The sequence below is a fragment of the Sturnira hondurensis genome, unplaced genomic scaffold (assembly GCF_014824575.4).
Source record: "Sturnira hondurensis isolate 20B ecotype Veracruz unplaced genomic scaffold, ASM1482457v3 Scaffold0022908, whole genome shotgun sequence".
NCBI classification, from domain to species: Eukaryota; Metazoa; Chordata; class Mammalia; order Chiroptera; family Phyllostomidae; genus Sturnira; species Sturnira hondurensis.
Window position 1 is genome coordinate 9,105,756 of NW_028095539.1, and position 27,377 is coordinate 9,133,132.

At 65.1% G+C, this 27,377-nt stretch overlaps 1 protein-coding gene and 1 long non-coding RNA gene across 8 annotated transcripts in view; one reads left to right on the plus strand and one right to left on the minus strand.

The window, feature by feature from the left end:
- Positions 1-7,489: 7,489 nt before the first annotated feature.
- Positions 7,490-8,192, minus strand: LOC118980109 (uncharacterized). The gene is made up of 3 exons (XR_005065049.1): positions 8,132-8,192; positions 7,625-7,629; positions 7,490-7,554 (listed from the first exon to the last, which is right to left on the minus strand). It is a non-coding gene; the product is annotated as an uncharacterized LOC118980109 (long non-coding RNA).
- The window catches only part of SARDH (sarcosine dehydrogenase), a 32,612-nt gene continuing 12,724 nt past the window's right edge, over positions 7,490-27,377 (plus strand). The window contains exons 1-14 of one of the 7 annotated variants that reach the window (XM_037036496.1): positions 7,490-7,555; positions 9,293-9,659; positions 10,709-10,887; positions 11,272-11,451; positions 12,075-12,198; positions 12,363-12,463; positions 15,568-15,672; positions 16,634-16,763; positions 19,847-19,933; positions 20,190-20,280; positions 20,953-21,094; positions 21,979-22,062; positions 24,034-24,147; positions 26,937-27,075. In XM_037036496.1, the coding sequence (XP_036892391.1) occupies positions 9,311-9,659; positions 10,709-10,887; positions 11,272-11,451; positions 12,075-12,198; positions 12,363-12,463; positions 15,568-15,672; positions 16,634-16,763; positions 19,847-19,933; positions 20,190-20,280; positions 20,953-21,094; positions 21,979-22,062; positions 24,034-24,147; positions 26,937-27,075 (1,825 nt within the window). In that variant the 5' untranslated portion in view covers positions 7,490-7,555; positions 9,293-9,310. Of the gene's footprint in view, positions 7,556-7,917; positions 8,188-8,207; positions 8,499-9,280; positions 9,660-10,708; positions 10,888-11,271; positions 11,452-12,074; positions 12,199-12,362; positions 12,464-15,567; positions 15,673-16,633; positions 16,764-19,846; positions 19,934-20,189; positions 20,281-20,952; positions 21,095-21,978; positions 22,063-24,033; positions 24,148-26,936; positions 27,076-27,377 lie in introns of those variants that run through there. The other 6 variants (XM_037036497.1, XM_037036495.1, XM_037036499.1 and 3 more) reach the window with 6 other exon arrangements.

A 27,377-nucleotide genomic window follows, 5' to 3' on the forward strand; every position in this document is an offset into this window, starting at 1 on the left:
GGTGTCCCCGGGCCACGGACCAGGTGCCGGCACAGCTGAGCGCCTTTCCCGGGCCTCCGGGCAGAATCCATCTGCCTGCCTTTTCCAGTTCCTAGAAGCTTCCTGCATTCTTGGAACATGGTCCCTCCCCTCCTTCTTCAAAGCCAGCAGAGGTGCCTCTGGGACCCGCCCTCAGTCGAAGCCCATCTCCCTCCGATCACAGCGGGGAGAGTGTCCTGGCTCTTCCTTAAGAAGGAGGACACAGGACCCTCCACGGTGTGGACAGAGGAGAAGGAAGCAGCTTTGGCGACTGTCTTCCATCGGTGAGAGCCCAGGAGGCACCTTGGGGCGCTTGCCCAGGTGGACAGCTTCGGCCAGCAAAGCCCGGCCCAGCCCGGGGCAGGGGACAGAGCCCCAGGACCCCAGTGGACATCACCCCGTAGGTCAGGCTGTGTGGGATCGGTCCCCACCCCCGACTGGGGAGGCTGGGATGGGCCCCAATCTGTGCCTCCGTGATGGGTGGAAGGGAAAATCCTTCCCCGAAAATCCCTGTTGTGGACGGAACAGTCCTTCCCAGGAAGTCGGGGGGCACTCCTGCCCCAGCGCCTGGTCACATGACCATGCTGGGGAGTCAGGCCCCTGCAGGTGTGGTCGGGCAGGGAGAGCGGGGTTGGGTGTCCCTGTAAGAAGGTGGAATTTGGACATAGACCTGTGCACAGGGACAAGTCCATGGGGGACCCATCTGTCAGCCAAGGGACCTCAAAGATGCCAGCAAACTGCCAGCAGTTTGAGAGAGTGGGACAGAGGCGCCCCCAAATCCCTCAGAAGGAACCAGTCCTGCGGACACCTGGACCTTGGACTTGAGGCCTCCAGAACTGGAGGGAGCACAGTTCTGTTGTTGAGGCCACTCCACTGTGGTGCTCTGCCGTGTGGAACCCGGGGCACTTGTGTCCTGGGTGACTGTCCCTGGGCCTAGAGGTCTGCACGTCCGGAGCCGAGAGTGTGAAGCAGGGTCCCAGCTGAGGGCACTCCTGTGACCTTGGACCCCTGTGCCGACGACAGGGGTCTCCCATCCCGCGGAAAGCGGAAGCAGGGGGCCCCTCACCAGGGGCCCAGGCAGCCTGCAAGGGGCAGGTGACGCTCCTCTTAGATCCCAGCGGTGGGGTCGGGTCGGACCCCGTCAGAGAAGGGGTAGTGAGCCGGGACGCAGCTCCAGGGGTGTGAGAGGGCCCAGCAACGTCCACTCCCGACAGACCCCGAGGGAGCGGAACTGGAGGGTGGGGGTCGGGCAGTATTTGAAGAAATAATGGCCGTCCATCTTTCGGAGCAAATCCAGGGCCAGTGTGGAGAGTCAGGGACCCAAAGACCCTCAAGGAGGGTGCGTCGAAACAGACCAGTCCGGAGCCGTCCAGCGAAGCTGCGAAACAACGCAGGCCGGGGCAGATCTTCCCAGTAGCTGGGGGGCCCTGGGCGCGTGGCTCAGCTGGGCTGAGCCACACCCTGTAACCAAAGGTTGTGGGTTCACCCCCCCTTCTGGTGTGTCCGGGAGGCGGCCAGCTGATCCTCGTCTCTGGCATCCATGTCTCTCTCCCCCTCTCACTAAAAGCAATGCAGAGACGTCCTTCAGTGAAGGTTTAAGAAAAAGAAAACACACCGGAGAAAACCGAGAGGTGACTTCCAGCGAAACGACTGTGCAGTCAGCTGCTTGTCAGCCGGGTCCCCTGAGTGTCGGTGTGGAAGGCTGCAACCGCCACGGTGTTTCACACACACACACACACAAAAATACAAAGGCATTTTCAGGGAAAAGAAGGAGCAGAAGCAGTTCAACATGCTCTCCCTGAAGGAGTTTCTACAGAAAGTTCTAGAAGGACTTCAGAGAAGGGCAATGGTAAACAAATCGACGTGTCGAATGCTGAGAGGAACCGGTCACGGGGTGTGATGTGACCGGAGACCGGGTGGGATTTATGTGGGCGAGCACAAACCCTAAAGCGCGGGGGTGGGGGGTGGCAACCCACACGCGGGACCCTCTGTGGTTTGGACAGAGGACAGGGTAGCAGCTTTGGCGACTGTCTTCCATCTGTGGCCGAGTGACGAGCTCCTGTGTACCCAGCCGGGCACAGCTCAGCCGGCCCCCACGTCCAGGTGACAGGCTGTGTTCTCCGGAAGGGTGACGGGGCAGGTCCCTGTCCACACTCGTTGAGGCANTTCTACAGAAAGTTCTAGAAGGATTTCAGAGAAGGGCAATGGTAAACAAATCGACGTGTCGAACGCTGAGAGGAACCGGTCACGGGGTGTGATGTGACCGGAGACCGGGTGGGATTTATGTGGGCGAGCACAAACCCTAAAGCGCGGGGGTGGGGGGGGTGGCAACCCACACGCGGGACCCTCTGTGGTTTGGACAGAGGACAGGGTAGCAGCTTTGGCGACTGTCTTCCATCTGTGGCCGAGTGACGAGCTCCTGTGTACCCAGCCGGGCACAGCTCAGCCGGCCCCCACGTCCAGGTGACAGGCTGTGTTCTCCGGAAGGGTGACGGGGCAGGTCCCTGTCCACACTCGTTGAGGCAGCTGGCAGAAGTCACTCCCCTGCGGGTGTCGGCTTCTGCCACACTCCCAGCGGGAGCACCTGTCCCGTCCACTAGTTCGCAGTCTTCTGTAACAAGCTGGGGTCGAGGGATGACAGGTGCCACCTCGGTCAGAGGCCCCGCCTGCCCTGTGTGGCAGGGACCATGCAGGGCGAGCTGCTTGGCACAAGGAGCTGAGTTAGAAATCAGTGATGAAATGCACACCAGAAACTTCCAAATGCTTGCCAACGGAGAAACATACTTCTCAATAATAGCCCAGACCAGGACGGCACGGCATGTCAAACCTACTTTCAATGGGAATTGCAGAAAGCGCTCTGGACCAGACTCCTAGCGTCCGGCAGACGCAGGACTGCAGTGGGCGGGCCACAGGAGCAGGGGGCTCGGCGGGCTGTCCCGGCTGACCCCACACCCATTCCTTGAACAAGAGTTCAGGTTGTCTGTAAAATGGGGTGGTTCCAAGTAGGAAATCACACACAGGGCAAATGTGCAGGCTTTACACATTCCGCACACGTGTTGGAGCGACGGCAGGGGCAGCCAAGCCTGCTCCCTCTCAGGGCCCAAGTCGCCGTGGCGGCGGCTGCGGGGTGGACTGGGACCGCTGTCCTTTGGCCTCAGTTCCATGGGTGTGTTCTCCCGAAGGGCAGAGTTTTGATCCGTCACTTCTCCCTTTAAGAAGAAAGGAGCACGTGTTGGTACGGCCTTCGTTCCCCTGGCTTCTCTCTGCGGAATGATTCCACATGTTCTCCTTTAAGGTTTTTCTTATCTTCGTTGGAGAGGGGGGGAAGGGAGGCAGAGAGAGAAACGTCAATCTGTTGCCTCTTCCATGCACTCCAACAGGGGGTCGAACCCACAACCCCAGCACGTGCCCTGACCAGGAATCGAACCAGCGACCTTTCAGTTAAGGGACGACGCTTCAGCTGAGCCAGGGCTCAGTCAGAGCTGATTTTACCTCTGGACGCTCCCGTGCTGCTGGGGCCATAGGGCAGGTGGACGCACTGGGCCCCTGGCCTCAGCCTGGGCAGCCCCACGTGGACGCAAGCCCTACTCGGTCGGGTGATGGTCTGGTGCAGTGATAACTGTTGACAAGAGGCAGTCATTTCTCGATCACCTAACAGCCTGGGTGGGGACCTGGGTCCTCTGTCTGGGGTTCGGCCCCACTGTGTGGCCTCCCAAGGTCACCTCCCGGTCCGTGATGGGACTTCAGCTCCAGCCCCTGTACCCACACTCCGCTCTGGAGGGAGAAGGTTCAGGGAAGGGCATGGCTCCTCTACCCACCGCCCCCGTTGGCCGGAAGCTGGCTGCAGCGAAGGGCGGGGAACGTGGTCCCGATTCTGGCCGATGACTGAGGAGAAGGGAGAGAAGGCAGGTGGGGCGAAGAGGTGGCCGCCCTCTGCCACAGTCTCAAAAGTGCCAGAGCTATGGGGAGGAGCGGACACGCCCTGGTGGCAGAGGCGGCCTGCACTCCCGAAAGGCTCAGAGACCCAGAGGGGGCCCCTGCTGGTTGGCGTGGAGGGCCCCCAGGGCGCATGGCACGTGCAGGACAGTGTGAAAGCCAGGCTGAGCCCAAGCTGCCTGTCCTCTGGCTATCCACCTCCCTTTTGGTCTTAGGGTCCCCTCCTGGGGACAGTCCAGGGGGGCCTGCCCTCTCAGGGTGCCATACTTACACATGGCCACCAGGGGGAGGTGTTTCCTGCAAAGGCTCAGGCTCCTGGACTCCGGACACTCCGGACGATTGTCACTGCTAGGCCCACCTATTCACTGGCCGCCCCGCCACTGCGGGCACCTCTTCTGGGGCCGCTCCTGCCCCTGGGGCTGGAGGGAGGGAGCTGTCTCCACTGCCACCCCCACCACCCAGTACCTGGGGGTCTGGGTCGGGGGGCTGTGAAGGGCAAAGTGGCAGGGTGGGGGTCATGGCTGTGGACACAGTGGGGTCCACTTAAGCGTGTTTGTTGAGGCCATGGGCCCAGGGGCCGTGTGTCCCAGCTTTACGAGGGAAGCTTGGAAACCCCGCGTGGGGGCCTGTGCCCAGGTGGCTGCTTGAGACCCTCGAGAGACCCTCGCCTCATGAGACCTTCGGCACCCTCAGCGAGGGGGGAACCTCCTTGGCCAGGAGGTTCCCCAAGCCCCGTCTGTCTCCCCGTGGCCAGCGGCGGTGCTGCGGCTGTGGGCGCGGTGCCCCCAGGTGATGTGAATCGCCGGTCACTGCTCCTCTGGGCCACAGGAAGCCACCGGTGTCACATCCACGGCGTTTCACTCACAGATAACATGGCACAAATCACAGTGAAGTGTGAGCCAGGCCCTGGCACGAAGCTGCCCACTCCTGGTGTGTGCACTGGGGGGCCCCCCCATTCCTGGGAAGGCCGGTGCCCAGTGGGCTGAGCCCCGAGACGCTTCCACCCTTGGTGTGGGGGAACCAAGCGCCTTCTGGCTGCTGCTGGAAACCCACCACTCACCCTGGGCGATCAGACATCGTCTCCAGGAAGACATGGGGTAATTCATGTAGTCATTTTTTTCTTTATTTTTTTAAAATTTTTATTTATTTATCTTTAGAGGGGAAGGGAAGAAGAGAAGAAGAGAAATACCAATGTATGGTTGCCTCTCATGAGTCCCCTGCTGGGAACTGGCCTGCAACCCAGGCATGTGCCCTGACTGGGAATTGAACCGTGATCCTCTGGTTCGCAGGCCCACGCTCAATCCACTGAGCTACACCAGCCAGGGCGTTTTTTTCTTTTTAAAGATTCTCGTTGGAAAAATAAAACTTGTAAATCCAGTCCTCAAACGTGGCTCTGGAAACCCCCCTGGGCCGTGGCTCGCCCAGGGCTGGCGCGCCTGGCTGAGTGTTGGCTTGGTTTTCTGGTCTCTGCCATGGGTGACCTCAGTCTCTCGCACACGAAGCACTCAGGGCACTGCCTTGCTGCCGGCGCAGAGGCCCCTGGGCCCAGGCACCCGGGGTGGCCGGGCGACACCTGCCCCTGGGTCCGAAGTCAGCAGCTCTTGTTGTCTTGTCGGGCAGTGTCCCTCTTTCTCAGGGCCACACGCAGAACTTCCCCCCTCCCCTCCCCCGGCTCCACCCCATATTGCTGCCCAGTCAGAGAGCTGCAACCCTGGGGGACTGGCCACAGGCCCGGTGGGGCGGGGGCGGGGGCTGGCTGGGGCCTGCAGACAGGGCCAGTCCGGGCAAGAAGGGGGCATCTCAGGGCTGGCCGGCCAGGGAGGAGTGCACCACCGGCCCTCCGTGGCGGGAGGGGGAGGGCTGCGGGCCTGCCCACGCCGTGGCCGTGACTGATTTGCATGTGCTTTCTCTCCCAAGCTAAACGTGCAAGGCAGGCATCCCCAGGGAAACCTCAGAACTTCCCTGCAATGGGCCCCACGGGAGAATAGTTCCCCACAGGTGGGGAAACTGGGGCTCAGCGAGGGGACCAGCCCACGGCAGTGCAGCCGGCTGGCAGCAGGACCCTGTCTCCGTGTCCCTCTCTGGAGCCGGGCCACCTCCTGAGCTGTGCCCTCCAGTGCCCGGGGAGACCGTGTGGTCCCTCCGCCTCTCCCAGACTTGAGCAGGGCCGGTCAATGACCCAGCTGACTGTGCCGGGCCTGGCCCTGCAGCCGCCAACCCTTGTCCAAAGTCCAGGGGCCGCTGCTGCCCGTGTGGCTGGTGAGGATTTTGCAAGGCCCAGAGCGGTCAGCGCCGACCCGGCTGCCACCCTGGGGCTGCTATGCCTGGAACGTTGCTCATCCGTGGGTCCCGTGCCAGAAATTCTCAGGGGGACGTGGCCACGCTCCTCCCTCTCCCTCTCCGACCCTGTCCAGTGCAGCCCTGCCTCAGGCCGTGGGGCCACCAGGCCCAGCCCTCCCAGAGAGACCAGGTGTCCTTTCCACCTGGACCCCCAAGGCCCCCTGAGGCGCCCCAAGAAAGCCTCGTGCTGGGGAAGCCACCTGTCCTCTAGGGGAGCCAGGGGATTGAGTGATGGGCTGTCCCCATGGTGAGGACAGAGAATGGCGGCAGCACAGGGTCAGGCCAGAGCCCAGGCCACCTCCTCCCAGATGCCCTCCTGGGTTTCCTGTGAGGAAGAAGGACCATTTACTCAGGAGCGGCCCCAAGCACATCAGCCACATCTTCCTCCGGGGCCTGGAGCCCCATGACAGCAGGGCTGGGTCTCAGCTGCCTCCGGGACGCCGGGCTGCGCTCTGTCCACAGCTGGGACTCCCTAAATGTAGAGAACAGACGAGCCAGCCAGGCCGCAGCAACCAGGCCGCGCCGGCCGCCCGGCAGAGCCCAGTTATCTGTCAGACTGTCTTCGCCGCAGCCGCCGGCGTCACCCTGCGGTCACCCAGCCCTGATGGGAGCCCCGTTTCCGGGCAGGGCCCCTATCTGACCCCAGCACCTGCCCAGACTCTGCGCCCAGAGCACCGGTGCTGGTCTCCTGGAGCCCCTCAGGGTGCCCTCTCTACTCCGCAGGGACAGCGCGCCCCAGGCCCAGAGGCAGACTGCAGTTTCCCCTCTACTTTCCCGAGGGGCCGGCGTCCCTCTTGGGCCCCAGGGCCCCGACCGTTGGGTGCAGGCAGGCGTCCCAGGAGGCTCGGGCTGGGCGGGCAGGTCCGTGCGGAGGCTCTGGGGGCTCACCCGCCCTTTCTGCCCACCTGTGGGGCCGAGTCTGGGGGCACAAGTGCATATGGGCAGGCAGGGGTGCTTGGTTCACCCCCAGGCAGCAGCCCTGTGACCCCTGTTTCAGGGGTGAGGAGGTGAGGCCACCAGCCCGGTCCCTGAGGGCAGTGGATGGGGCCTCAGGGTTCACAGCCTGCTCGCCGCCCGCCTGGGAGCTGCCTGCTTGGCTGCTGCCCCAGCTGGCAGTGTGGGCGGCGTGTCCCTGGCGGTGGGCGGGGCGGGGGCAGCCCAGTTCCGGCTGGAGCTCTGAAGGAAGCAAGGAGGGGACAGCACCACAGAAGCCACCAGGCCAGGCACAGACAGGCCTCTGGGGCAGAGAGGTGCTGCTGCCTGCCGCCCAGGTAAACTGCTCAGGACAGAGGCAGGGCCCCGCCCTCCCCTTGGGGAGCCGGATTGGGACCGCCCCTGAGCTTCAGGCCGCCCCAACCACTCGGTTGGGTGGGCGGGGCCCCAGGTCACTGTGGGGCGGCCCTGGGCGGGGTTCATGCCTGGTCCTCTCCCTGATCTACCCCTCCACCCCATCCTGCAGCGAGAAGGCCTCCTCCAGGCCCGCCTCACAGCTAAGCCAGGTGGCAGCGCCAGCCCCCAGCCATCCATGTGACCCCAAGCCCTGGGCGGTCTGCACCCTCCCCCCTGGCAAACAGGACACGTGTTCGACCCAGGGTTGGGAGAGGGTTGGAGGAAGCGGGAGAGCAGGTTAATGTTGAAGCAGCTGCCTCTAGAAGGCGGAGGGACTTGGGCTGCCCAGCCCGCCCACCCCAGGCGGAGATCCCGCACTGGGCGGTGGGCAGGCCCAGCACAGGGCACCACCCAGGGCCGGAGGCCAGGCAGGAGGCGGGTGAGGGTGCTGGGCGGGGCTATGGGCCGGGACAGCCTTCTCTGTACCTACGGGAGGCCAGCTTTCCACAGGTAGGACGCGTCTCTTGGGGGTCCTAGGAGGCTGAGGAACATCAAGGACCAAAGGTGAGTTCGGACACTAGCGGGGGGGTGGGGGGCGCGCCTCCCCGTGCCCAGGCCACCTGCAGGAGCGAGGCCACCTCCACACCTTGGCTCACAGCCAAACCCCTCAGGCTTTCCCTGCTCATCCCAGGGGGCCCAGAAGACCCCCTCAGAGGCATCCTTTGTCCCCATGGTGGGCAAGTCCCACCCCCAAGGTGACACCTCTCCAGCACCTTCTGTCTGGAGAAGATGGGCTCCTGGTCACATTCTTCTAATTGTGAGATTTTTCTTGCTCGGGAAGTCTGGGAGGGCTTCCTGGAAGAGGAAGGATTCAGGTGAGCCCTGAAGTCTGTGGGGAGGACAGTGAGGAGGCGGTGCAGGACCACCTTCTGTCTGGGTTGAGGTGGGTTCCCAAGGGGTCGTGTAGGATCCGGGCAGGAGGGCCGGGTGTGTCCCTGTGTCAGAGCCGCTGCCACGTGCCATGTGATCCCCGCCCCCCTCCTCCCACCCTCCTGTATGTTGAGGTGACACCCCCAGCCCCTCCCCACAGCCCCCAACTCTGGCCTCCTCCCCTAGGTTATTGCTACTGTCTCCTCTGGTGGCCCCCACCTGTCTCCATGTCCCCTGTCCCACCACCACCCGCAGCCCCATACCTGTGGTCCCCTGGGTCCCTGCCCTCAGGAAGCATCTTGAGGCCATGGGGACAGGTCCCTCCACTCTCCACCCCCCCCAACAGTTGCCCCTCTGGCTTCTCTGTTCTCAGGTCCCCTCCAGTCCTCCCTGCCCTTTTTCACCGGGCACCCCACTTCCCCGGGTCTCATTTTGGCTCCTCCTCCCCACCACCCCCTGGGGCCCTGACACCCCACAGAGCTCTCCAGCACCGTCACAGCCCTGCCCCTCCTCCACCCCCTGGGCTGACCAGGACCTTCTGTCCCCCACCAGAGTCTCCCTGGGCCCAGCCAGGCTGGGTGTGTACAAGGCCCTCAGGGGGCACGCACTGACCGAGGGCACGAGCCCACGCAGGCCGTGGGGTGGCAGGAGGAAGGCTGGGGGGGCACAGTCCCCTGGGCTCTCACTCGGCCCAGCCCCCAAGGCGTCCTGTCCCCACCCCTGTCAGCCCCGACTCTCTCCCCAGCTCCCTCTGCTGATGCCACCTGGGGTCCCCATGGCCTCGCTGAGCCGAGCTCTGCGTGCAGCCGCCTCCTGCCCGCGTCCGAGCCCCGCGCTGGGCCTGGGGCCGCGGGCCCTGACCGGTGGGGCCAGCCCTACCACTGAGAAGAGCGTGCCCTACGAGCGGACCCTGAAGGAGGCTCCGGGCCCCTCGGCGGAGGCCCAAGGCCCAAGCCGGCCCCTGCCCAGCACGGCCAGCGTGGTGGTCATCGGCGGAGGCAGCTTGGGCTGCCAGACCCTGTACCACCTGGCCAAACTGGGCGTGAGCGGGGCCGTGCTGCTGGAGCGGGAGCGCCTGACCTCCGGGACCACCTGGCACACGGCAGGTAGGGCGGGGCCGCGGAGAGGGCGGGGCAGACTCAGCGGGGGCGGGGCTGCAGGCGGGGGCGGGGGCGGGGCCAGGTCTGAACCCGCAGCCACAGCGGCTGGGGGCAGCTGAGCAGAGAAAACCGGGGCCATTCTGCGCGTGGGCAGAGCGGGGCTGCTTGTCCCTACGTCTCCGCAGCTGTGGTGGGAGGGGGAACAGACGCCTCCCCAGGACCCTGGAGGTCGAAGCTGAGACAGAGCTGGGAGCCAGCTGTCCATTCAAAGAGCGAAGCGGCGCCCCCTCCCCGCCTGCCACAGGGTCCCTGGCGGGGCGCACAGGAGCGACGACGCACAGGGAGAGGCCGTCGGGGCGGGAGGGCGGGCGGGCGCACACTGGACTCCTCCAGGACCACCGGGTGTGTCTCGGATTCTCTTCCTTCTGACTCACCTGTGGGCGTGAATTAAGCACCTACTGTGTGCTTGTGCCTAGGGCACCCGACCTTCTGCCCTAACCCTGGGTCAAGTCCACCAGAGTCCGTGGGATAAACACACCCGATTTGGCCAATGTCATGCCCCAGGCACTAGGTCACTGGACCTGGGGTTGGGAAGCGCTCAGGCGGCTCGGGTCCCAGGAGGTGACTGCCTCTGCCCCCCGCTGCCCCCCATCGGTCACACAGCCCCTCCCAGCCTCCCGCTCCCGCGGCTCTGGTCCGAGGGCAGTGGCCTTGTGGGGGACGGCCGGCTCTGGGCGAAGTCGTCCTCCTGCCTACCTCAGAGGGCAGCCGTGTCCCCGTGGCCGTGTCCCCGCGGCCGTGTCCCTGTGGCTGTGCGGCCCGGGCACTGCCCGCAGCAGGTGCTGGAGGAACGGAGCCTCCGATATTGTCGCCCTCTGAGCTGCCCGCTGCCTGGCCTTGACCCCTCACCTGCTGTTCACCGACATCTCGGGGCTGCCCAGGCTGCAGGGAAAGACCCAGGCGCCTGGGGCTGCCTGGTCCCCGGGGCCCCTGGCCTGGGGGAGAGGGCCCGGCACCCCGACGCTGGGGCAGACGGTGCCGCTCCTCCCCGCCAGGCCTGCTGTGGCAGCTGCGGCCCAGCGACGTGGAGGTGGAGCTGCTGGCCCACACGCGGCGCGTGGTGAGCCAGGACCTGCCGGCGGAGACCGGCCTGCACACCGGCTGGATCCAGAACGGGGGCCTGTTCATCGCGTCCAACAGGCAGCGTCTGGATGAGTACAAGAGGCTCATGTCGGTGGGTGCGCCCCCTGCAGGGAGGGCGGGGCAGCGCGGCGTGGGGCGGAGCCTCACGCTTCTGGGTGCTAATCCCCGCCCTCCGCTTGCTGCTGGTGCGGCCTGGGAGGAGGGCCTCTGCTTCGCGAGCCTCGGTCTCCTCCCCCGTAGAACGGGCCACGTTGCAGAGCACAGGGCACCGAGTCGGGGAGTCTGGGGAGGCCTCTCACGCGCGTTTGCTGTCATCATGCCTGGTGCTCACAGGGGCTGCTGGGGCATGGGCTTCGGCTGAGGCCTCCTGGAGGGGGGAGGGCCAGAGCTGGACCTTGTGGCCCAGGCGGGGGAGACTGGGGCCAGAAGAGGCCTGCTCCCCGAAGGCTGAGTCACTGTCCCCTGCGTCCCCTAGCTGGGCAAGGCCTACGGTGTGGAGTCCCATGTGCTGAGCCCGGCGGAGACCAAGGCACTGTACCCGCTGATGAACGTGGATGACCTGTATGGGACCCTGTACGTGCCGCACGATGGCACCATGGACCCCGCTGGCACCTGCAGCACCCTCGCCCGGGCCGCCAGTGCCCGAGGGGCACAGGTACCCACAGCCCTGGCCCTGGGTCCCCCGCTGCCAGGAGCTGAAGGCAGGACACCGGGGGCCCTTCTCACTGCTGGGTGGCCTTGGGGCCTCTCTGAGCCGGCTGCTCGCTCCTGTGAGGGCAGCAAGTCGGGGTCCATGCCCCCTCCTCCCCCGAGGTCCCAGCCCTGAAGGACAAAGGACGTCTCTCTCAATGTTGCCGAATTGCTTTTATCTTCTTTCATCTCAAGTGCACACACATTTCGGAAAACAACATTAGGAAAGGGACATGAGCAGAAGAGGACGGACACCCCCCCTGAGGGGACCATGTGTCATTTCAACCCAAGGACACTTCCTGGGCAGGGGTCATACTGTGGGCACACGGATGCTCCCTGCCATTGCGCCGGGCGGTGGCCTGCAGGCAGCAATTAGTCAGACGAGCCTGTTCTTCATGTCACACTACAGAAACGAACCGCCGGGTGTGGGGACCAGTTCTCCGAGTAGAGGAGTGTGGGTTTAGTCCCCAGGGCTGGGGTGGCCCCCTGTCGCTGGCAGTGGCCCGTCGGAAGCAGGGCTCCAGGGCCCACTGGGATGGGGGTGGTGAGAGCCCCGTGTGGCTTTGGAAGCAGCCGGTCTCACCGCAGGTCATCGAGAACTGCCCCGTGACGGGCATCCAAGTGCGGACGGACGACTTCGGGGTACGGCGGGTGGCGGCCGTGGAGACCCAGCACGGCTCGGTCCAGACGCCCTGCGTGGTCAACTGCGCAGGTGGGTGTGCGCGCTGCTGGCCCCTGAGCGGCCATGCTGGTGCTCCCAGCCCTGCCCCTCCCTGCGGTGGCCGGGGCTCAGGCCTGGGAGGTGCCTGTGCCCCCCACCCCTGGCGGGCTGCCCAGAGGTGCCCACAGGGCTGAGCTGTCCTACTGTGCCCACAGGAGTGTGGGCAGGCTCTGTGGGCCGGATGGCTGGAGTCAAGGTCCCGCTGGTGGCCATGCACCACGCCTACGTCGTCACCGAGCGCATCGAGGGCATCCAGGCAAGCAGCAGCCCCGGGCTCTCGTCGGCTGTGGGGGGCGCAGGGGCCTCGGCACTTACACCAGGGTGACCCACGTGGGCTCCATTGGCACCTGGAGCCTCAGTCTCCTGCGCAGTGAAATGGGCGCAGGACACGGGGTGTTCTGGATGGTGTGGGGCCCCAGCGGGGAGGCAGAGCTGTAGATGGTGGCGCTGACTGCTGGGCCCTTGGGCACAGCTCCTCCAGGGCGCCTAGGCAGCCCTGCCCCTGCAGGTGGCCCAGCTTGTCCCACGTCTGGGCGTTGGGCAGGCGATCCAGGGCAGCCAATGCCCGAGGGCCCCCAAGTATGCCCCGATTCCAGCCTCAGAGCCCCCCCTGACCTCCCAGGCCTCTCCTCTCCCTCTCCTGCAGTGGTGGCTGGTGGCTTCCTGTCCCCTTGTCATGGGCATTCCTCTTTCCCTCCCTCCATTCCTTTCCCTCTGGCCGTCTGTCTATCCGTCCTTTCAACCGTCCGTGCTTCTGTCCGTCCCTCCTCCCTCGAGGGCTATCCATCTCTCCACCCAGTTATTCATCTGTTTATCTGTCCAGTTGTCTGTCCGTCCCTTCATCCATGTACCCACGTGTTCCTCCTCCACCCAGTCACCTACCATTCCATCTCACGGTCCCCCTTGTCCCCCTCCACCCAATGCTGGTGGCATGAGCCCAGTGTCCCAGGCTCTAGTGGGGAAGCTGGGGCTACAACCGAGGGGCTGAGGCCTCGTCCCAGGGCGGAAGGCCCAGGCTAGTGAACAGGCAGGTCCAACACAGGCCGACCGGGGCTCTGCGGGGCCGCTGGGACCCCCGTCTGTGGGTAGCGGACGCTCCTGTGGAGGCCACCTGGAGGTGGCCGAGAGGGATGAGGTGGGGGAGAGCCCGGAGCGTGGCAGCCAGCTCTGGCAGGCCGATCAGAGGGGTCAGAGGGTCTGGGGGTGGGGACAGTGGGAGGTGACACTACCCTGGGTTAGGGTCAGCCCTGGCAAAAGGGGGCCTGGGGGCCTTGACCCCACCCTGGACCAGCCTGGCTTCCTTTGGTCACAGGGAGACAGGGACACAATCTGCTGGAAGAAAGTCAGTGGCTGCCCTGGCCACCAGGTGTCCCCACTGCCCTGCTTTCTGGAGCCCGGCTGGCTTTGCACTTGGTCTGTAAGGCTTTAAAGACCGTGGAGGTCACGCCCAGTCGCCCTCCCTGTTCCCGAAGGGCCCAGGTCCCGAGTGCCCCTGTGCCCCCCACAACGGTCCCCCCATGCTGTGCACAGGTTCTCCTTCCAGTGCTGCAGCGGCCTGGGGGGGCTGCCCCCCGTCCACGTGCCCTTTTTCAACCAACCTTGCCTTCCGGGGGTAAACCGTCCCACTGGGTCGGTCCGTAATCCTTTCCCCAGGGCCCCGGATCTGGTTGACTAGTGTTTCGTGGGTTTTGCGGTGGCCTTCGTAACTGTTGCCATTTCCCGCCAAACGCCTATCAGCCATGTACTCTGCACACTGGCACACCCGGCGAAATCACGGAGTCTGCCAGTGCTGGTCCCTCCCCCGGAGAACTCCGCCCGCGCCTTCCCACCCTCTCTGTTTTGGACGGAGCCCTCGGCGTCACCCCAGCGGTCCCCCCGGGGCCTTCTCACTCCCCNTGGGTTTTGCGGTGGCCTTCGTAACTGTTGCCATTTCCCGCCAAACGCCTATCAGCCATGTACTCTGCACACTGGCACACCCGGCGAAATCATGGAGTCTGCCAGTGCTGGTCCCTCCCCCGGAGAACTCCGCCCGCGCCTTCCCACCCTCTCTGTTTTGGACGGAGCCCTCGGCGTCACCCCAGCGGTCCCCCCGGGGCCTTCTCACTCCCCTTCCGCTGCTCCCTGAATTCATGACAGGCTCTCCGGTGCCCCCTGAGAAGAAGGAAATGCTTTTGTGTCGTGAATGAATCAAAGCATCTGTATTCCCTCCCTACACTGGGCTGAGGGGTTGTCTGGGTCCAGGGCTCTGCGTTTAACGTCGTCTCTCAGAGCTCCGAGGGTGCCCGGTCGCTGGCCTGCGGAGTTGCTGTTTCTTCGTTGAGGACGCGCCTGTTCGCCTGGCAGTCCCCTGGGTCCAGCCCAATGTGGCCTCGGCGCAGGCCTGGCCCGTTCACAGGGCTGGTCGGGCCCTCCTGGGCCCTCGGATGCTCAGACCTGCGAGTTTCAGCCTGAGAAATTGTCTCGGACGATTGTGCTGACGTCTCCTTTGACCCCGTTTTCTCTTTCTGGGCCCCTGGAAGGCGGATGTTGCCCCTTTGGGACCGACTTCCTGATTCCCGTATTTTGGGGGGGGCAAATATCTGGAAGGTGGTCCCGGCCCCACCTGACCCTTCTGTTGAATTTTCGGTCTGATGACCCCGTGTCACGAAAGATGCCTTCCTTGGTGTGGGACTGTGCCTCTCCTGCCTCTGAAGTCTCCCTCCTCTCAGGTCCACAGGAGAACAGGAGGGGTCTTTGCGGGGGTGGTGGGGAGAGCCCTCTTCCTTGCTGAGGGCCCCCAGTCTCCACCCCTGGGGCCTTCTGCTGGCCACCCGGTGTCTCCGCGAAATAGTCCCCACTCTACTGTGTGGGAAGGGGGCACTCACCCCTCACTGTCCCCGGCCTGCAGCCTCTGAGGGTCCCGAGTCCACAGCCGGACCTCGGTCGGACCTCCCTCAGGGCCGGGCTGGGCCCTCGGCTGCCCGGGTCGGGACACAGGGGGCCCGGGCCCAGCTGCTTGGAAAGGACCCTCACCCATTTTCCTGTTCACACCCGGGCACACACCTACAGTCTGTCACACTCATACACACATTCTGCCTGACCCCGTGTTGCTGGCCTCTCCTGCTCTCTTCTCTCGGTGGGTTATATGCCCCCCTTGCCCTACATTCCTCCTCCTCTTCGTGTCTTTGCTGCTGTTTTTATTGGGTTTGGGGAAGGAGAGACTTGCCTGGTGCTGCTCTGTCCGCTCTGTGCCCCGAGGCCCTAGGTCCTCTCTGTCCTCAGGGCCCTACAACAGGGATGAGCCTGGCAGGCCCCCTGGGGGAGGTGCCGGGCCCCTTCCCAGCCTGGGCTCACCCCAAGGCCCTCCACTCTGCCTTCCAGAACATGCCCAACGTCCGTGACCATGACGCGTCTGTCTACCTTCGCCTCCAGGGTGACGCCCTGTCCGTGGGCGGCTACGAGACGAACCCCATCTTCTGGGAGGAGGTGAGGGGCACAGGGAGTCGGTGAGGGGTCGATGCTGTGGCTCAGTGTGGGGAGCCCCTCCCGAAGCTCCTCACTGCCCCTGAGAAACCGCAGGCCCCCCGGCCCCACTCTGCGGCGACCCCCGGAGGGCCTGGCATATGGGCCACCTCCAATCGGAGGGCTCACCTCAGAGTGCCCGCGGCTGGAGGGGGTAAAACTGAAAAAGGGCGGCTTTTGAAGAACGTTGCAGTCCCCTGTCCATCAGCCTACCACTCTGCCCTGCCCGGCTCGAACTGCGGCCGCAGCGGCGTCTCCCCAGGCCTGGGCTGCGCCCCTGGCAGCTTCTGGACTTGAGTGCAGACCCCATGGCCCCTCGGCCACCTCGAGCATGTGTGGGCCGCCCTCACTGTTACATTCATGTGTTTAGTCCACACACCAAAAAAACAAATGACCAATGTGGACCAGGTCCTGTTTTTACCTTCTGGGGAAACAGGGAAACTAAGATAAAAGTCCCTGCCCCAGCATGCTTTTATTTTGGTGGGAAGACATACAATAAGCAAAGAAGTAAGAGGGCTTGAGGAAGAGGTCTCACTGAGCAGGGCCCTGCAAAGAACAAGGCGGGCAAGGAGCTGCCCAAGTGGAGGTGAAGGCCCGAGGCCAAGCTCGCCCATCTCCAAGGTTAAAAGCAGGCCAGTGTGGCTGTGGGCCGGTGGGCAACATGGGCTGGCTCATGTAGGGCTTTGCAGACCACAGAGGAGCTTGCGGATCCACAGGAAGCTCAAGGGCAAGCGGAGACGCAACCTGACTTAGGAGAATGGGGTGAGGGAGGGCAGGGAGGCAGGGCCCCCAGGTGGGGCTGGGTGGGGGGAGCAGACAGGCCCCTCTGCAGGGTCGGTGAGTGGGGGACAGACCACGGATACCTGCTACTCCTGTGGGTGGCGTCACAGGGCACGTCTTCACCCCACCCCACATCCCCGCCAAGGTGTCGGACAAGTTTGCTTTCGGCCTCTTCGACCTGGATTGGGACGTTTTCACCCAGCATATTGAGGGCGCCATCAACCGGGTCCCCGTGCTGGAGAGGACGGGAATCAAGTCCACCGTCTGTGGCCCCGGTGAGTGGGCTGGCCTGGGGGCGGAGCCTGGGTGTCCCTGTGCTTTCTCATCACCTCCTTCCAGTGGCTCTGCGGGGGGGGGGCATCGCTCCACTCTTCTCTGCAGGCCAGAGACCTAAGCTTGGCCAGGCTTCCGCCCCCGTCCCCAAGTGTGAGCACCTCCTGACACCCCAGGCCCGGCTCCTGACCTCTGCGTGACTCGTCCCTGGGCCTCGATGTGTTCATGTGTGAATTGGGCTGAGCGAGAACCCTGCTCGCAGGACTGGGGACCACAGTCCAGACCAGTCCCCGCTCTGCCTGCTTTCCAGAACGTTCTACCTGGCTGTCTGGGACCTAGGGCAGTCAGCCTCACCCCTCAGAATGTGGGTGGGCCCTGACCCCCGACCCCCGACCCCCGACCCGGCCCTGCCATCTGCCTCGGGGAGAGCTGAGCTGAGGGCCCGGAGCAGAGACAGAACTGGGGTGCAGAGTGCCAGGTCCCCAGGTCCCCAGAGGGCCCACAGAGCACGTCCGGGACTGCAGGCCAGGGACACAGACCCACAGAGCTGAAGAGCTCGCCCAAGGCCACCAGCCCGGGCCCCTGCAGGCCGCCTGCCAGGCCGGACTCCGGAATTCGAGATAAACCTCTTGCAGCCCTGTCCCGGCAACTCACAGCCCCGCAGGGAGAAGTGACCGCCCCCGACTCTGTGGCCTGGGACAGGGCTGTCCTGGGGTGGCCCAGGGAGCGAAGGGACCCCAGGCGGGGCCAGTGAAGGCGCGGAGCGGGTTGTCTGAGGGGCCCCGAAGGCCGTGAGCAGAGGGGTCCGGGCGAGCTTCCCCATCACGGGGCCTTGCAGAGAGGCCTGGGGGCAGATGGCGCTGCCCAGACGGGACTGTGAATGAGGCTGCAAGTCCCCGTGACGTGGGTGACAGAGAGCTGCCTCGCAGGACGGGGCTGAAAGGAGAAGCCACTCTCAGGAGCAGGGCCAGGCCTGGGCCCACAGTCGGCTGTAGGTCCCTGAGCAGACTTGGACAGCCAGACCCCTGGGGGCAAAGCGGTGTCCCAGGCCACGCAGGGAGTGAGGGGAGACAGGACGGGAGAGGGGTAGGGGCCTGATGCTGCAACTGCAGCCCCCGGGCGTCCAGCCCTCTCCACTCTGTGCAGGGGCGTCTGCCGGCCGCTGGCCTGGGCTGCTTTAATCCCTCCAGGGCCTAAGCAGGCCTTGGGTGAGAGGCAGAGGGCTGGCCGGGCCCGCCTGCAGGGGGCAGCGTGGCCACGTCCTGAGTGCCAGGCCCACGACTCACCCGCCGCCCAGCTCAGCCTCCGGGGGCTGGCAGTGAGAGACACAGGCCTGACACCGGCCCCCAGGCACTGATAACCCAGGGAGCCGGCTCAGTTTAATTAGACCGGGAGTCGAGGTTCCCACGAGGCTCGCCTGGGGAGGCGGGGGAGGACACCCCGGCTGGTTTCTCGGCTGCGAGGGAGCATCTGGGGGGTCAGTGGTGCTCCTTGCCAGGAGCCCAGGAGCAGTCGGGGCCTCTGGCCTCGGGGACAGAGCAGGGAAGCCCCAGGCCCCGACTTCGGGGAAGTTGGGGGCGGTCAGGCAGAGCTCCTTTCCAGGGCTGCAAGGTTGGAGCTGAGGTCTCGGTACCCATGCAGCCTGCGTCTCTCTCTGTGTGACTCAGTCTCGAGTCACATGCTAAACATTCGAGAGACCCTGGTCCCTGGAAATGGGCTCCTGCTCGCCGTCCCCGCATAGTCACTCGGGTGCTTTGCAACTTCCTGCCTGCCAGCCCGAGGCCTGGGGACACAGCGGCTCCCAGAGAGCTCCCTGGGTCCTCCCGGGGCCGGGGGCGCAGCCTCACCTCTGCTCCCTCCTCAGAGCCCCCCTGCCCCCCCAAGCTGCCCCCTAACCCGCCTGCCCAGGAAGCTCACCCTCCCCTGCAGCCACCCTGCCCCGTTTCTGCCCCCATGGGGCTCCCTTTCCTGCTCTCTGGGAGCCCCCCGAGGCCCCCCAAGGCTGGGCCTCCTTCAACATGGATGCTGCCCTCCCCTCCCCAGGTCTGACCTCGGTCACCGCAGGGAGCAGGGGCTGGAGCCGGGCAGCCCTGACCCGGGGTCCCAGGTCCATTGTCCTCTCATGGGGGACCGGGCTGAGCCTGCGTCCATCCCCCGGGGGTGGGGCTGCCTGCTGCCCCACTGAGGACCACCAGCCCCACAGCCCTTCGAGGCCCCTCGTTCCAGTGTCTTCTCACCCGAGGCTCCCTTTTCACTCCGTGCACACTTGCTCTGTCTCCCTCGCCCTCGTCAGCCCCCCCCTTGGAGTGGGGCTGCTATGGGCCAGAGCGGACTCCCAGGCGGGGCCCTGGGCACCCCTGGGTGGGCTGGGACCCTCTGGAGTTAGATGGCCTCACAGCCCCGGGAGGCACTTACCTCAATGCCGATTTTCCAGACAAGGGAGCTAAGGCGCAGAGACGAAGTGACTTGTCCAGGGTCCCACAGCGAGGAAGGGGTGGAGCGGGGCTGGGCCCCAGGACTGTGCCCGCCCAGCCCAGCCCTTTGTGCTTTTCGAGGAGGGCCCTCTCCCTTCCTGCCCTGGCCCCTGCCTGAGGCAGCCCCGCAGCGGGGGTCTTGGTCCCCTTTCCCAAAGAACTGAGGGTTATCCATTCACTCAGTGCACATTTGCCAGGTCCCTACTGTGTGCTGGGCCCTGAGCTGGGCCCTGGACACTGCACCAAGCAAAGCCCAGTCCCTGCCCACTTGGTGCTCAGGGTCGAGCGGGCAAGAGTGCCTGGCAGTGACCCAGCAGGGAGATGGTGCGGTGGCGGGGGGCTGCGTGCTGCCCGGTGGGGGGCTCGGGGAAAGGCCCCTTGTCAGCAGAAGAATGTTGACAGCCAGGAGGCTAATCGGCCGCGTGAGGCAGGACCAGCTCTGGCAGCAAACATGGAGGCGCTCAGGGGGCTGTGGCAGGAACAACCAGGGAGGCTTCCTGGAAGAAGTGCCAGGGGTGAGGATGAGGAGGGTCTGGTGGACGGAGGCACCTGCAGAGCCCTGCCTCTCGGGAGACCCCACCCAGCTGCTGCAGCCCCTCCCTCCCGCCTAGAGTCCTTCACCCCGGACCACAAGCCGCTGATGGGGGAGGCGCCTGGGCTCCGAGGCTTCTTCCTGGGCTGTGGCTTCAATAGCGCAGGTGAGTGTGGCGGAAGCCCCCCGCCTCCCCCCATGTTGTCCTGTGGCCTCTGCTCGAGCTCAAGTTCCTACCAGTGGCACAAGGGGCCCCGGGCCCAGGAGGCCTGCAGGGGTGGGTGAGGTCTGGTTGGAAGGCAGGCAGCCCCTGGCGTGGGGCCCGGGCTCCGGGAGCGGTGCTGCCCGTGCGGACCGAGGGGTGCAGCTCCTGGGTGGGGAGCCCTGGGGCCGATCACAGGCTGTGGCTGCACTCCCGGCAGGGATGATGCTGGGCGGCGGCTGTGGGCAGGAGCTGGCCCACTGGATCGTCCATGGACGCCCGGAGAAGGACATGTACGGCTACGACATCAGGCAAGTGCACATGGCCAGACGTTGCTGGCCGGGTGGTGGCTCCTCACCGGCCGCCCACGGACGTGGTGTGGTGGGCACCAGAGCCAGGGCTATTTAGAAAGGAGTCTTCCCCTGAAATCCGGAGGGCTTCTTGGAAGAGGTGGCGGCAAGGGAAGAAAGGGAGGGAGGCTGTTGCGAGTTTGCATGGTCTCCAGTTCCCCTGCCTTGCCCCGCAGGCCAGACAGCTCCAGGACCAGCAGCCGGACCCGGCCCTCCACGGTGCAGATGGAGTGGCAAGGGGGGCCGGGGCGGGGGGGCGGGGGGGGGGGGCGGTACGGCCACTGGCCTCGGTGCCGAGCTGGGAGCAGGGTTATTTGCAAGTGTGCAGGGCTGGAGCCAGGCATTCTTGAGCGGAGAGTCCAGATGGACGAGCCAGCCCGCAGCAGCTGTGCCCCTCCGCGGAGAGGCTGTGTTGGGGGGAGGGTCGAAGTGAGGAGGTGGGGCTCACCAAGGTCCCTGGTGCCCGAGGCCCCGCCACAAGCGAATGGAGAGCTGGGAGTGCCTCCTGATACCCGAGCCCCCGGCAGGGTTCTGGTGGAGGGACCGAGGGTCTGGTTTTGCCCTGTGTTCCCGGTCCCGGCCCACCCTTCCCCATCAGGCCCCACGCGGTGACCGACTCCTCCATCTCGACAGGCGCTTTCCTCACTCGCTCACCGACCACCGCCGCTGGGTCCGAGAGCGCAGCCACGAGTCCTACGCCAAGAACTACTCCGTCGTCTTCCCCCATGACGAGCCCCTGGCAGGGCGCAACATGCGGCGGGACCCCCTGCATGAGGTGCCTGCTCTGCACCTGCCACTTTCGGGGGGCGGGAGGTATTAGGGTGACTGAGCGCGCGTGGGGCCCCACTTTCGGGGCCGTTGGAGACGCCGTAGTTCGTGCGTTTCCAGGTGCTTCTAACAGAAGGTGCTCAGAGCAGGCACCTAGGGAACCGTCGTGGGCGTCGAGGGTGGGCGGGGCGTGGCAGGGCAGTGGGCGGGGCGTGGAGGGCGGAGGGCGGGGCGTGGAGGGCGGAGGGCGGGGCGTGGAGGGCGGAGGGCGGGGCGTGGAGGGCGGAGGGCGGGGCGTGGAGGGCGGAGGGCGGGGTGTAGGCGCCCCGCCCCAGATGTGCTCCTGCTCCGTGCCTGCCCTCTCTTCCAGTGGCTGGGGTCATTCCTGCCTGTGACACCTGGCAGTGGGGTTGCTGGGCCACCAAACTAAACGCCACAGGTGGGGCTTCAGTGGCAGAAACCCACTGCCCATGGTCACACAGGCCAGAGGCCCCGAGCGAGGCACCGGCCTCTGGCTCCTCCTCCTGGCCTTTGCGTGGCCACCCCCTGACCCGTCAGTGCCCGGTGGGCGGAGAGCCGTGGTGTGTCCCGCAAGGGTCAGGGCCCACTGTTGCGCCCCAGCCCCCTCCTCAGAGGCCTCATCTCCAAACACACCCGCGCTGGGCTTGGGGCTTCCACATGGGGGTTTGTGGGTCAGCAGTTCAGTCTGTAGCAGGAAGTGGTTCCAGAGGCTGGGGTTTGGCGGGGATGGGATAGCTAGGGGGGCCTGGCTCTGGGAGTGAGGACCTCCTTGCTGTCTGCTCGGCCGGGTATGAAGTGGGGGACTTGGGGGCTGCCCACCCCCCACGGGGCGCCTGACCTGGTACGAAGGGCGCTTGCTCTCCCTCCCAGGAGCTCCTGGCGCGGGGCTGCGTGTTCCAGGAACGGCACGGCTGGGAGCGGCCGGGATGGTTCCACCCAGGAGGCCCGGCTCCGGTGAGCGCCTCCACCCCCACGCCCACCCCCACACCCGTGCCCTCACCCGCCCTCGCTGGACCCCTGCCAGAGGGGCTGTGGGTCCTGCTGTTCCTGCCACCAGTGCAGCCTGACCCACCGCCCGCCTGCCCTGATTTCAGGGCCCCCTCTGCGGAGCTCCCCATGGATGTTGGCGCCCACAGGGGCCAGGCCTTCGGGGTCCAAATGGGCGCCTGGGGCAGCTTCTGCTCCTCCACCGAGGGCAGTGCCCTTGACCCCCGCAGGCTGCAGAAGTTAGAGTGGCTTCTCGCAAGTCCGCACCTCTATTTTTGGCAGCTGCCGATGCTTGTTTGCGAGTGGGAGGACCGAGCAGACCAGGGGGCCTTCTGTGCGTTCCTCCATGAGCTGGGACTTCACAGCATCCGGGCCCCCCTGGGTCCCAGGCCCCAGAGACGGGAGTCAGAGCCCCTGCTCTGGGCCCCTGGGGCTGGTCCTCAGGGGCAGGCGATGCGACACTTTCAGCCTGACCAGGGGACCATTTTTGATCCTGATTTGAAGGAACTTAAATCGCTTCCCTGTGGGTGTGTTCTGCCAGACCTTCTCCAGGCCCAACCCATTTCTGTTCCCCCAGCAGCCCAGGTCCCAAGGCATGTGCCCGGCCACCGCCAGGGAGCCGGGAGCCAGAGCCCCGGGATGGCCTCTGCGCAGAGTCCCAGGGCCTCACCGGGCACCGTCCCTCTCCTGTTAGTCTGTGGAGACCCAGGGCCCCTAGGTGCGAACCACTGGGGGAAGGTCACCTGGGAGAGTGCAGGGGACAGGGCTCTCTGAGACCAGCAGGTGGAGCAGCTGCCCCTTGAGGCGGAGGCCAGGCTGCTGGGACAGGGCGGGTGGGGAGGATGGCCAGGGCAGCACCCTGCAGGGCCGCCTGCCTTCCAGCTGGTTGGTGTGTCCCGGGGCGTCCCTCTCCCCCGAGAGTCCTTGGGTGAGGAGAGGACGTTGGAGTGGAACCAGGGACACACCCTCAGACTGAAGATGGACAGGCTCCCACCTGGAGCCATCCTGGGAGTCCAGGGCGCTAGGTGACTAGATGACCCCCAAACCTCTAACCCCTGGCCAGGCTGCCTTGGCTGGGGTGCCCCTCTGAGGCTGCAGGGGCCTGGGGAGCAGAACCTGGCTGGGCCGAAGACCAACTCCCTGCAGGGGCCTGGTTAATGGGCCCCCCCCCCAGGGGCCCGGGCTTGAAGACCCCAGATTGAGTCCAAACTTCTCACTTAGCTCATCTGTGAAAAGGAGGAGAGACTGGGCCTGGCTGGTGGGCTGGCTCCTATGCTTCTGTGGTAGCCCAAAGAATGAGTGGGAGGAGGGGAGGCTCCGCCAGTATGGGCTGGACCCGAAAGGTTAGGACAGGTGGTGGCTGAGGAACCAGCCTCTGGGGACCCCCGCCCCCTGGGGTGGTGCCAAGCTCTGGCCTGTACTCACCGTGACCTGGGACAACTTTCCGTCTCTCTGTGCCTCAGTTTCCGCACCTGTAGAAAGGACCCCCCTCCTCAGGAGAGGGCCTGGCCCAGAGCAGACCTCATCCTGGATCACCATGGGGACCGCCTTGGGCATGGCGCTGGGCCATCCACTCCTTCATCCCCAAGCCCTGGGCCTCCCCGCTGCCTTGGTGTGGAGTGACAGAGGCCCTGAGGTCTGGGCATGGGGACGACCCGCCCCAGCCTCCACCCCATGAGGCCGCCTAATTTCTGCCTCATCCCCGAGGCCCCTCTGAGACCCCTCCGAGACCCACCGGCCAGCAGCACGGTGCCCAAGGTGCCATTCGTGCCCCTGGTTCTGGCCCGAACCCACCACCACCACCGCTTGTCTCCACAACACACCGGCGGGCTGGCAGCCTTGGTGACCAGCCTTCGGTGCCCCCGAGCCTTGTCCCTGTCGGGCAGTTAGGAGGGCACAGGGTGGGGGCCCTCACCGACGGCGCCCCTCCTCCCCCAGGTCCTACACTATGACTACTATGGGGCCTACGGGCAGCAGGCGCACCAGGACTACACCTACCACCGGCTGCTGCAGGGCGACCACACCTTCGACTTCCCGCCCCACCATGACGTGGTAGGTAGTGGAATCCTCTGCTGGTTGTCCCCGTCCCCCCTTTGGGGCCGACTCCGTTCCTAGGACAGATGGGGTGACATTTTCCTGTCCCGCGTGGCCCCCTTCCTCTGCACCGAGACTCAGCCAGCCCTTAGGCTCGAGGGCCACCTCGCTACTTAAGCTGGGGTCTGGCTGTGCAGCGCCGGCCGGGGCCTTCGCCTCCCTGAGCCTCTGTCTGTCTGTCCGTCCACACTGGGAGCTGTCCTGGGGGCTATGCAAGCTTTTGTGAAGGAGGCCCTCCTCCTTCCATGGCCTCTCGTGGATGGGCTCCCCACGGCCCCTGCATAGCAGGCCCTCCCGTTGAGCAGAGCCGGCTCAGCCGAGGTGGGTCCGTGGTCTGGGGCCGCTCCGCTGCCCCTCACGCTCCACCTGTGGGCAGGTGAGGCTGGTCCGACAGGGCCCCGCGCCCGGGAGCCTGGCTCCCCACTCCTGTTGGGGTGGAGGTGACGGGGTACTGGGGGCCAGGCCTTCCCCCCAAGTCCGCACCACACGGGGGTGCTGACGAGCAGCTTTTGTAAAAGCACAGTGCCGGCGTCTTTGCCACTTTGTGAAGCAATGACGAAATGGAGCATCGCTGTCAGTGTGACGGTGGCTGACTGCAGACGTGGCTGACGCCCCACTCGTGCCTCCGTGTGCGTGTGGGGCCAAGGCCCCAGCCCAGGGTCCCCAGAGCCCAGGGGGAAGCACACTGGCAGGGTCTGTCTCAGTGCCTGAGGGCCGGGCAGCAAGGCCAGCGTCCTGGGCGCCGACCTGTGCAGACACCCAGGGCCCGGCCCACCATGCCCTGGGCTGGCTTTAGTGCCCGGGGGTTGCCCCTGGAGACCCTCAGTGCTTTTGAACAAGCACCACACTTGGTTTTGCGGAGACCCTCACAGTTCTGCAGCTGCCTCGCAGGGTGGGAACCCCAAAGCCGGCGTCCACGGGGAAGTCTCGTCTAATCCTCGGAGGGGCCCTTCCGCAGTGGAGCAGGAGGCATGCACGTCCCCACTGCACCTCCTGGGGACAAACTAAGACCTCGTCTGGTGCCTCTGCACCCGAGGCCTCTGAGGCTTGCGGCTGTCCTGCCCTCGAGGGCACGGGAGCTCGGAGGGGGTGCCAGCTTGGCCCCCCGGCTGCGTGTGGCCCACACACCACCGCACGGGCCCACTCGCACTCAGCGCCGGCGACCTCCCAGGCCTGGCGGACGGCAGACAGCCCAGGCAGCGGCTTGCTTTTGGTTGAGGCCCAGCAGTGCAGGTGGAGGCGCCGTGGTGGCGGCAGCCACGTAAAGGGGTGTGTGTCTACAGACCCGGTGGGCGCTGTCAAACCACCAGCTCTCGGGAATAAACACATGAAATCTATTTTTTTAAAGATTTTATTTATTTATATTTAGAAAGAGGGGAAGGGAAGGAGAAAGAGAGTTAGAGAAACATCAGTGCGTGGTTGCCTCTCACATGGCCCCCACTGGGGACCTGGCCCACAACCCAGGAATATGCCCTGACTGGGAATCGAACCAGCGACCCATTGGTTCATAGCCCGCACTCAGTCCACTGAGCTACACCAGCCAGGGCTGAAATCTATTTTTTTAAGGTAATCTTTTTAAAGATTTTATGTGTTTAGTTTTACAGAGGGGGTAGGGTAGGAGAAAGAGAAGGAGAGAAACATCAGTGTATAGTTGCCTCTTGGGTGCCTCCTACTGGGGACCTGGCCCAAAATCCAGGTGTGTGCCCTGACTGGGAATGGAACCTGTGACCCTTTGGTTTGCAGGCTGGTGCTCAGTCCGCTGAGCCACCCCAGCCAGGGCTAAGTTCATGTTTGACTGTCCGTTGCTAGTGTGTGAAAATACAGTGGTTTCTGTGTGTCGTTATATATCGGCCTGGTACCCTGCAGGCTTGGCGGAGCGTTTTGTGAGTTCTGCTCGGTTTTCAGTGGGTTTGTTGGGATTTTCTAGATGTAATATCACGTCATCTGCACCTAGGGGCCGTTTTACTTCTTCTCTGGTCCGGGTGCCTTTGAATCCTCCTTTGAATGGCCTGCCTAGGACTGCCCTCGCCCCCGAGCCGTGCCACACGGCGGGGGCAGGGCCGGGGCCCAGTCTCACTGCTCAGCCTGCGGGGACATCCCTGTCAAGACCGTGGCGGCTGTGGGTTCTTGCACACTCACGTCACCCGGCTGAGCGACTCCTTCCCTCCGGGTCCTTGTCACGACCAGCTGCTGGGCGTTGTCACACACATTTCCCCATCTCTCATTTCCCTCCTCTGCTTGCGTTGGGTTTACCTTGCTCTTCCTTCCCGGCCTCTCGAAGCGGAAGGCTGGGGCCCGGCTCCGAGCGGTCATCTTCTCGAGTGTCGTTGTCCACGGGCGCCAAGGCCACCCCCACGTGCTTTCACACGTCCTGTGCTTACTGTCACTCACCTCGCCGGCTCCCTAATTCCCCTCGGGATTTCCCGTGGTCTCTTGGCGATTTGGGGATGTGTTGTTCCACTTCACCTGTTTGAGGGTTTCCCAACGTCCTCCTGCTAGATTTCTGTTGGGGTTCCACGGTGGTTGCAGGAGAGACTCCGTCTGGTTTTGGTCCTTTAGAAAGTGTTGCTCTGGTTGACAGCCAAGGAAGACACGGCCTGGGCGTGTCCCCTGTGCTTGAAGGGATTGCCACAGGGTTTCTGAGCCAGGAGGGACGCAGGGGAGGCTCAGCCGCAGAGAACCCCCGCAGCCCAAGCTCCCCGGGCGCCCTCCCCGGAGCCCCCAGCACGCACCCCGCACCCTTGCAGATCAAGCAGGAATGCCTGGCCTGCAGGGGCGCTGCGGCCGTCTTCAACATGTCCTACTTCGGCAAGTTCTACCTGGTGGGCTCGGACGCCCGAAAGGCCGCCGACTGGCTGTTCTCCGCCGACGTCAGCCGCCCCCCAGGTAGGAGGTTGGCCTGGGTCATGCTCCTGCCCCGCTCAGCACCTGGCAGGACTCTGTGGGCACAGCCCTGGGCACTGGAACCAGGTGGCAGCTGACCCTGTCACTCCTGGGCTCCCCCAGCCCATGGCCCTGCCCCTGGCCACCCCCCACCAACGCCCAGGCCTTGGATGGTACAGCTTCCCTTCATGCTGACCCTCCTGGGGGATGACAGCGCAGGGGGGCCTGCCCCCCCCCCTTGTAGGCCACTCAGGTGTGGTAGCATCGCCGAGCCTCGGGGTCCGGGGCTCCCTGCCACGTGGTTC